Raw genomic sequence first — 10,445 nt, 5'->3', positions numbered from 1 at the left:
TGGATCACTATTAGAGTATGATAATTACCTATAAACTGTCTTATTTTTACTATTATGTTTACATGCATCAGCTGTGAGACAGTAGCAACCAATAATGATTCTTCTGGGCAGAGCATGTTAATAGATTTTACACTGTACCCAGTATAGCTGCCTGCTTGGACAATGTCACACATGGCAGCTGGAAGACAAATTTGTAACTGATTTATTTGTTTTCATCTACTTGTTCTCTCATATTCTGTCTGCTACTGAACTGAGAGATAACCTCTTATATTGTTGCCACAGACCAAGAGAAATGATTTTAGCTCTTGACTCATCTAGAAAGCCTCATCGTTTGTAGACTATTTAAATATTTCACCCTCATCACGCAGAAAGATTATCCATATGTGAGGGTTGAAGGCAGAAACACTTTTTCTGATTCACCTGCTTGATGTTCCACTGGCTTGGTTGCAGCCATGAAGCCGCAGATTTTTTTTTTTTTTTTTTTTTGTTCAATCTTTATATGATATAATATGATTCATCCTGTTGTTTCTACCATATAGGCCTACCCCAAATGATAACTGTTCTGTCCAGGCGAAATACGTTCTTTTATGAAGGTCTTCAAATCTTCATTAACTTGTAACTGATATTAGAGCAAGTGAGTCTTGTTTTTTGCTGTGGGCCTTTTTGACCAAGTGACATAATAACAGGAAAGGATTCTACTTGACTTTAAGGGGTTTTTTTCCTGGTGCCATCACAAAGGGGAACCCTTCTCTCTATATGGCTCTCATGTTCAGTTTATTCTATATATTCGTACATTTTTAGATATTTTTCATATCACACTGCATAGCTTTTTTTTTATTCTTATCAAATCCACATTATCAAAGTACTTCAGAGAACAAGAAAGCTTTCAGTTTTTTCTTGAACGAAATATTTCAGTACAAGAAAGCTTTCAGTTTTTTTTCTTGAACGAAATATTTCAGTACAAGAAAGCTTTTTTTTCTTGAACGATATATTTCCCATTTATCAATTCTCAAATTCTAATGATTCAATTACCAACAGGTTGAATATATACACACCCGCAGTTTATGACATTCATGGTCCGCATTTTCTGCTAATCTCTTCAATTCCAAACCATAAGTTTTGCAATTTCTTGAATTCACTATATGATCATCTGGTTTGGTCATCTTAGCGCAGTTTATACATTTTATCTGTTACAAGTTACATTCCTTGGTGGAGTGATTTCCTGAAATTTCTCACACAGTTTATCATCATATTGAACTTCCAATCTTTTTCAAAATGTCCATCCATCCATCCATATACCAAAGGCACTTCCCCCAATTTTGGGGGGTAGCCGACATCAACAAGAAACAAAACAAAATAGGGGACCTCTACTCTCTACGTTCCTCCAGCCTAACCAGGGACTCAGCCAAGTTCAGCTGGTACTGCTAGGGTGCCACAGCCCAACCTCCCACATTTCCACCACAAATGAAGCTTCATACTGATGAGTCCCCTACTGCTGCTACCTCCGCGGTCATCTAAGGCACCAGAGGAAGCAGCATATCATATATTTTAAGTATCCCATCGCAACATAACTTTGTCACCCTTACCATGAATAGCCTTCCAGATTTCATCAAGTAGTCCACACTTCCAGTACTTGTTTTGAATACCAAACTCATCTTCTTGTTGACTGCTTCATCTCTGATCTTTTCATGAGCAAAGTTTACAGCAACATTTACATTTGACAGTGTATGTCATTTTCTCCTTCATCTTGATTGATTCCATGCTCTCAGTAAGATCATTTGTTTTCAGATCCGTAGTCAGGGTGAAAATTTCTTGCATCTGCAGTAAGCATAGCGAGGTGTTTTTCCAGTTGGCTTCATCTACACACACAAGACAAAACCATTTCAATTTTACTAAATCTTCACCACCCATGTTGGCGTCTATACAGACATCGGTTTCATGGTAGTATCGCACACAAAATTCACATACTCTCCAATTTGTTTTTCCTTTCCCTCCGAAGATCCACACAAAAGACACCTATCCATCATGATGTGATTTTACTTTTCACTTGAGTTCCTCCATGAGATTAACTACTATTTTGAGAGAGAGAGAGAGAGAGAGAGAGAGAGAGAGAGAGAGAGAGAGAGAGAGAGAGAGAGAGAGAGAGAGAGAGAGAGACCCCTGCTGATAAGACTGCATTCAGCAAAATCTGTTCACAAAGTTGAAAGCGGGCCAATGCAGAATCATCTCTTTTTCATTTACCTTTAATTAAGCATATTCTGAACGTTGGTTGTTTACCTTAGAATTTATTGGATTCTTTATATTGCATATCGGATTATATTACGGCAAGCAAGGGTGACTTCCTGCTAGTCTATATTACCAAAATATAGCAGGTATACTGTACTTGCGTGACTAAACGCAGAGATACATATCAGTACTTACTTACTTTGATGGCTGCTTTTCCGGTCCCTTACAACAGGGGAAGCCCACTCTCTACGGGACCTCCACTGTCGCTTTATCTTATTCGTTCAGAGTATTTAACGTTTCATATCTCATATTCTTCATTTATTGTTAAATTGTCACTGTCAAAAGACTCATGAAATAAGAAAGTCTTCTGTTTCCTGTTGAAAGCCTTAATGTCTTCAATCATTCAAATGTTTCGTGGGAGCTTATTATATAGTCTCGGGGCCGCATATTTAAAGGCTCTGGAGCCTACAGTAGACATATCTAGGTTCCTTTAGTTTGAAGCCGTCTGTAACTATTCTCTTGTCGACACGATTTATTGGCTGCGTGATATGTGGAAATTCTCTTAAGTATTTTGGACGCCCGGTTCTGATAATTTAGTGGGTTATTGTACATATTTTAAATCCAATTCTCTCTTTAATCGGTAGCCAGTGTATATCAATAGTAGGGGTGATCCTTTCTCTAGGTGGGACACCTTTTATCAGTCTTACTACTCTGTTTATTGAATTTCGTAATGTCTTAAGCTGCACTTTTGGTAAATTGTAGTAGATAGAGTTGCAGCAGTCAATCCTGGTAATAACACTGTTTATCCCAAGTTTCTTTACGGAATTTTCGTCCAGGTACTTCTTTTTATAAGCGCAATATTTCTTAGAAGATAAACAGAAGTTTTTATTACATTGTTTATTTGGGTATTTAGAGACAGGTTGCAGTCAAGAAATACACCTATAGTCCATTTCTTTTAGCGATGCATATTTGCACAGACTCGCAGCAGTGCCCTTTTAGCTCGGAAAAGTTTCCGGCTCGCTGATTGGTTGGACAAGATAATTCTAACCAATCAGCAATCAGGAAACTTTTCTGAGCTAAAAGGGCACCGCCGCGAGTCGGTGCAAATATGCATCGCTAAAAGAAATGGACTATAGATCTCGAACTTTACTAGATATCGGCACCGAGTCATAACAAATTTAATTGAATAGCAATATTATTTGATGGATCATGTATGCCACGGTAAAATAGAAAAAATCACGAGTGTTTGTATTTGCAGTTCTCCTTTTTAAAAGTTTATTTGAAGTTTTACAGTTTCCTATTTCATCCACTTTTAGGTATTGTGGCTGGATATTTGGACTAACAAAATCCAGCACTTCAAACCAGATGACAGTTGCGTTCAAGGCTCTACGTTTGAGCCTGTTGAAGAGAGGATTCATTTGCATCGTCAGTGCTATTGGTAAGGAACATCACAGTATTAACCCTTGTATTAACCTTCTTTCTTGATTAATTACTGTAGTTAACATATAGCGTCATGATGAATGATGTTCAGCCTCTAACTCACTGTTAGGAAAGATCCATCCGAGAATTAAGGTCCTGGATGGGGTATCCTAAATAGAATCCTTGTTTTTGGTGGCCTATTGCAAACGTCCCTGCCTGGTGATCGCCGGACTGGGGTTCGGGTAACGTTAAATCTAGATAGTTTCAGGTTGTATCTGCAACCTCACCATCCCTGTCAGCTAAGGATGGGGAATTTGGGAGAGAATATAGGTCTACCTGCTGAGTCCTCAGCAACCATTACCTGGGCCTCCCTGTTCCTTGGGTGGAGAGGGGGGCTGGGTGCTGGTCATATGTATGCATGGTCAGTCTCTGAAGCATTATCTTGCTTGATAGGACAACGTCAATATCCCTTGCCTCTGCCATTCATGAGTGGGATTTAAAACTTTGAGTAAGTGAAAACAGTATTTTGGTTAAATTTTCAAATTAAATTAATATCAAAATGTTAAGAAAGGTTAAGTTTGTTCCATAATGTGACAAGGCAGTCTCCAAGAAACAAAATTTATATTTTAATTAATAAAAAGCCGGAAAACATTTATTTTTGGGAGCAATAGAACACAGGCTAGAGGTTTCTCCCTGGAGCAAACCTATTTTATCTAAGGAATTTCCAAGAAAAAATTGATGTTGGAAAATTCTGTGACCAAAATTTTAAAAAGAGATAAAAGATTTCTAACGAAAAAAAAATCAGAGAAAAGGATAATCGAATATTAGAGAATTTTTTTCCTAATATCACTAAAATATAGTTGAGGAGGAATCGGGAAGCAGAAGTAATTTTGAAATGTCAAGTATCATTAAGGAAACGAAAAATCTGCTTGAGTTATACCCAGGCACACTATTCTCTCTTTATAGTTTGTACATGCCAAGTCTATTTTAATGTTGTTACTGGTCGTAGGATACTTTAAATGGTTATTAATTCCTACTTATAGCCTATAGTGTTTATTCATTTCCTTACTTCGCTGGGCTACTTTCCCTACTAGAGCCCTCTGGGTTATAGCATTCTGGATATCTAACTAGGGTTGTAGCTTAGCAAGTAATAATAATAATAATAATAATAATAATAATAATAATAATAATAATAATAATAATTTTTTTTCTAAGGAAAGGCCAGGAAAGATGTTTAGAATCTGGAAACAAAATTCTCAAAAATGGCAAGAAAACAGAGACTGAATGTAGTGACGGGAAACTTTAGCTGTAAACAAACAATTTAAAACAATTATTCAATATCAAAAATCAAATTATAAATAAAAGTTGGAAAACACAAATAGAAAACTTAAAGCAACTGTTAATGGTAGATATATCAGATATAATGTACCGTTACTAAATTTATCTTTTTCCCTTTGATAGAAGGTGTGGCACCACCTCCCACGACTTCACCTCCCACGACTCTAGCTTCAACAACTCCAGCTTTAACGACTCAAGCTCCCACAACTCTAAGTATCACAACTTCAACGACTCCACCTTCAACGACTTCAGCTTCAACGACTCAAACTCCCACAACTTTAAGTATCACTACTTCAACGACTCCACCTTCAACGACTCCACCTTCAACGACTTCAGCTTCAACGACTCAAGCTCCCACAACTCTAAGTATCACAACTTCAACGACTCCACCTTCAACGACTTCAGCTTCAACGACTCCAGCTTCAACAACTCCAGCTTTAACGACTCAAGCTCCCACAACTCTAAGTATCACAACTTCAACGACTCCACCTTCAACGACTTCAGCTTCAACGACTCAAACTCCCACAACTTTAAGTATCACTACTTCAACGACTCCACCTTCAACGACTCCACCTTCAACGACTTCAGCTTCAACGACTCAAGCTCCCACAACTCTAAGTATCACAACTTCAACGACTCCACCTTCAACGACTTCAGCTTCAACGACTCCAGCTTCAACAACTCCAGCTTTAACGACTCAAGCTCCCACAACTCTAAGTATCACAACTTCAACGACTCCACCTTCAACGACTCCACCTTCAACGACTTCAGCTTCAACGACTCAAACTCCCACAACTTTAAGTATCACTACTTCAACGACTCCACCTTCAACGACTCCACCTTCAACGACTTCAGCTTCAACGACTCAAGCTCCCACAACTCTAAGTATCACAACTTCAACGACTCCACCTTCAACGACTTCAGCTTCAACGACTCCAGCTTCAACAACTCCAGCTTTAACGACTCAAGCTCCCACAACTCTAAGTATCACAACTTCAACGACTCCACCTTCAACGACTCCAGCTTCAACAACTCCAGCTTTAACGACTCAAGCTCCCACAACTCTAAGTATCACAACTTCAACGACTCCACCTTCAACGACTCCACCTTCAACAACTCCAGCTTTAACGACTCAAGCTCCCACAACTCTAAGTATCACAACTTCAACGACTCCACCTTCAACGACTTCAGCTTAAACGACTCAAACTCCCACAACTTTAAGTATCACAACTTCAACGACTCCACCTTCAACGACTCCACCTTCAACGACTCCACCTTCAACGACTTCAGCTTCAACGACTCAAGCTCCCACAACTCTAAGTATCACAACTTCAACGACTCCACCTTCAACGACTTCAGCTTCAACGACTCAAGCTCCCACAACTCTAAGTATCACAACTTCAACGACTCCACCTTCAACGACTTCAGCTTCAACGACTCCAGCTTCAACAACACCAGCTTTAACGACTCAAGCTCCCACAACTCTAAGTATCACAACTTCAACGACTCCACCTTCAACGATTTCAGCTTCAACAACTCCAGCTTTAACGACTCAAGCTCCCACAACTCTAAGTATCACAACTTCAACGACTCCACCTTCAATGACTTCAGCTTCAACGACTCCAGCTTCAACAACTCCAGCTTTAACGACTCAAGCTCCCACAACTCTAAGTATCACAACTTCAACGACTCCACCTTCAACGACTCCAGCTTCAACAACTCCAGCTTTAACGACTCAAGCTCCCACAACTCTAAGTATCACAACTTCAACGACTCCACCTTCAACGACTTCAGCTTCAACGACTCAAACTCCCACAACTTTAAGTATCACAACTTCAAAGACTCCACCTTCAACGACTCCACCTTCAACGACTCCACCTTCAACGACTTCAGCTTCAACGACTCATGCTCCCACAACTCTAAGTATCACAACTTCAACGAATCCACCTTCAACGACTTCAGCTTCAACGACTCAAGCTCCCACAACTCTAAGTATCACAACTTCAACGACTCCACCTTCAACGACTTCAGCTTCAACGACTCCAGCTTCAACAACTCCGGCTTTAAAGACTCAAGCTCCCACAACTCTAAGTACCACAACTTCAACGACTCCACCTTCAACGATTTCAGCTTCAACAACTCCAGCTTTAACGACTCAAGCTCCCACAACTCTAAGTATCACAACTTCAACGACTCCACCTTCAACGACTCCAGCTTCAACAACTCCAGCTTTAACGACTCAAGCTCCCACAACTCTAAGTATCACAACTTCAACGACTCCACCTTCAACGATTTCAGCTTCAACAACTCCAGCTTTGACGACTCAACCTCCCACAACTCTTGAAATAACTTCAACGACTCCACCTTCAACGACTTCAGCTTCAACGACTCAAACTCCCACTTTAAGTATCACTTCAAAGACTCCACCTTCAACGACTCCACCTTCAACGACTCCACCTTCAACGACTTCAGCTTCAACGACTCATGCTCCACAACTCTAAGTATCACAACTCAACGAATCACAACGACTTCAGCAACGACTCAAGCTCCTACAACTCCAAGTAATGCAACTCTTAAGTAACACAGCTACAACGACTCCAGCTCCCACAACTCTAAGTAACACAACTACAATGACTCCAGCTCCTCACAACTCTAAGTAACACAACTCTAAGTAACATAACTCTAAGTAACACAACTTCAACGACTCCACCTTCAACTACTTCAGCTTCAACGACTCAAGCTCCCACAACTCTTAAGTAACATAACTCTAAGTAACACAACTTCAACGACTCCACCTTCAACGACTCCAGCTCCCATAACTCCAAGTAACATAACTCTAAATAACTCAACTTCAACGACTCCTGCTCCCACAACTTCAAGTAACACAACTATTAGTAACATATCTCTAAGTAACACAACTCTAAGTAACACAACTACAACGACTCCAACTCCCCCAACTCTAGGTAACACAACTTTAAGTAACACAACTCTAAGTAACACAACTTCAACGACTCCAACTCCCGCAACTCCAGGTAACACAACTATAATTAACACAACTCTAAGTAACACAACTTCAATGACTCCAGCTCCCACAACTCCAGGTAACACAACTCTGAGTAACACAACTTTAAGTAATACAACTCTGAGTAACACCACTTTAAGTAACACAACTTCAACAACTCCAGCTCCCACAACTCTAAGTAACACAACTTCAACGACTCCAGCTCCCACAACTCTAAGTAACACAACTCTAAGTAACACAACTTCAATGACTCCAGCTCCCACAACTCCAGGTAACACAACTCAAAGTAACACAACTATTAGTAACACAACTTCAACGACTCCAGCTCCCACAACTCCAGGTAACACAACTCTAAGTAACACAACTCTGAGTAACACAACTCTAAGTAACACAACTTCAACGACTCCAGCTCCCACAACTCTAAGTAACACAACTCAAAGTAACACAACTATTAGTAACACAACTCTAAGTAACACAACTTCAACGACTCCAGCACCCACAACTCCAGGTAACACAACTCTAAGTAACACAACTATTAGTAACACAACTCTAAGTAACACAACTTCAACGACTCCAGCTCCCACAACTCTAAGTAACACAACTTTAACGACTCCAGCTACCACAACTCTAAGTAACATACCTCTAAGTAACACAACTTCAACGACTCCAGCTCCCACAACTCTAAGTAACATACCTCTAAGTAACACCACTTCAACGACTCCAGCTCCCACAGCTCTAAGTAACACAACTCTAAGTAACATAACTCTAAGCTATCATCCATCCTAGGAAATGGAAAATTACTTTGCTTAGTAACACTATTTACTTTTCTGAAATCAATGCACAACCTATCTGATCCATCTTCCTTTTTTACCAAAACTACCAGAGAACACCATTCATTCCTGCTAGGTAGTATCAAATCATTATTTGACATATACTTGATTTCTTTTTGCACAGAATTTGCCTTTTGGACTCAAATGGTATGGACGTTGTCTACTGTTTTTTTTTTGTCCTGTAACTCAATATCATGTACTAAAAGATTAGTTAAACCTAATTTATCACTAACAATTTCTGGAAAATTCAGAAAACATCATATAATTCACTCCATTTTTCTTCTTTTAAACTAGACTTGAATAACTTTAAATTCTTTGGCATATCAGTGTTTTTCTCAAAACTAGTTTCTCGGTGATTACAGCAATTGTCACTGAATAAAATGATGTTGACACAAATGAAACTTCATTTATCTCCTTTAAGTCCAACAAAAAACTTTTTCTCATCTTGCAACAGAAATTACCTAATCCAATATTCTTTCTAATGTAATTTACAGTTGTCAAACTGAAAATCGCCAAGGACTTGAATTAAACATTTAAAATTCTTAATCCAGCTTTTTATTTTGTCCAACAAAGAGTATCTCTACCGACAGGATAGTAAGTGCCCTGCCAGATATATCGGAATATATTCATATTTATTTGAGCAATGTACTTTTTTAAAGAAGGCAAAGTGTGTGATATATACCAAACTTTGGACAAAACTTGTGAATTAAAAATAATAGCTCTTTGGAAAATAGATAATTGTCTTTGACTTAGCATAACTATTGATATTTCAGTATTTTGAGTAAGGCGAGACCAATTTCCTTCACATGTAACCTCAAAATCACTATAATAAGTTATACCAAGATTTTGATTCTTCCAACCGTTTCCAACTAACTGATAGGCCAGATTTTTTTTGGCTTTCCCCTTTCCCAAACCCAATTACACCAGTTTTGTCCTTGTTTAGCAGTGCACTTGTCACAAGTTCAAACCATTGTACTTCTTTATAACATTTTCCAACTGAGCCATCAGTTGACAAGATCACGGATGAGTTTTCTGCATAACCTTGCAGGCATATATTTACACTGTTTGGAAGGCTAGGCCCTATTATCTTTTTTTACTCTTTATTGGTCTATACAAAGGTTCTTTAAATATGAGTATACAATATAACAGCATTGACATAGGGCAGCCTTGTCTGACAGACCTTTCAATACAAAATGGTGAACTCATAAACCCACTTACCTAGATACTACTTACAATATTCTAACTAGAGCCACAAATTCATCTGGTAAACCAAATTTCGTCACTACTTCAAAAAAAAAAAAAAAAAAAAAAAAAAAAACATATTAACTCTCAAAAGCCTTAGACGAGTCAAAGCTTAAAACTGCCAAGTCTTCAATCTTTTGTTGTGCATGAAAAATTACATCTCGAATCGTGTTATTACAATTCACAATCGACCTTTCCTTACCTCTGGGAAGGTCATCTTCCCAATAATACATCTCAATCTGTTTGCTAAAACCTTAGCATAGATTTTATAGTCAACATTCAGTAGAGATATAGGTCTCCAGTTCTCCACCAAGGATATACTCGTATATCCTACTTTAGCTAATAATTTTATTACACCCAAATTTAGA

General features: G+C 38.7%; 2 protein-coding genes across 2 annotated transcripts in view; both read left to right on the top strand.

Annotated features, from left to right (window-relative positions):
• Window positions 1–7,484, top strand: part of LOC137640982 (mucin-2-like) — a 22,141-nt gene extending 14,657 nt beyond the window's left edge. Inside the window, exons 4-6 of the mRNA XM_068373438.1 lie at window positions 3,543–3,664; window positions 5,107–6,135; window positions 6,343–7,484. Coding sequence (XP_068229539.1) covers window positions 3,543–3,664; window positions 5,107–6,135; window positions 6,343–7,484 — 2,293 coding nt within the window. The remainder of the gene's footprint in view (window positions 1–3,542; window positions 3,665–5,106; window positions 6,136–6,342) is intronic.
• Window positions 7,485–7,563: 79 nt separating this feature from the next.
• LOC137640479 (uncharacterized) lies at window positions 7,564–9,347 on the top strand. The gene has a single exon (XM_068373018.1). It carries the CDS (start codon window positions 8,060–8,062, stop codon window positions 8,789–8,791), a length of 732 nt encoding a protein of 243 aa, XP_068229119.1. The 5' UTR covers window positions 7,564–8,059; the 3' UTR covers window positions 8,792–9,347.
• The last annotated feature ends 1,098 nt before the right edge of the window (window positions 9,348–10,445 follow it).

Source organism: Palaemon carinicauda, chromosome 5 (genome assembly GCF_036898095.1).
Source record: "Palaemon carinicauda isolate YSFRI2023 chromosome 5, ASM3689809v2, whole genome shotgun sequence".
In the NCBI taxonomy this organism is placed as follows: domain Eukaryota; kingdom Metazoa; phylum Arthropoda; class Malacostraca; order Decapoda; family Palaemonidae; genus Palaemon; species Palaemon carinicauda.
The sequence above is the reverse complement of the archived record's forward strand: the minus strand, read 5'-3'. Positions and strand labels throughout refer to the sequence as shown.

Excerpts from the sequence above, each read along its gene's own strand:
- LOC137640479 (XM_068373018.1), top strand. The coding sequence starts at position 8,060 with ATGACTCCAGCTCCCACAACTCCAGGTAACACAACTCTGAGTAACACA.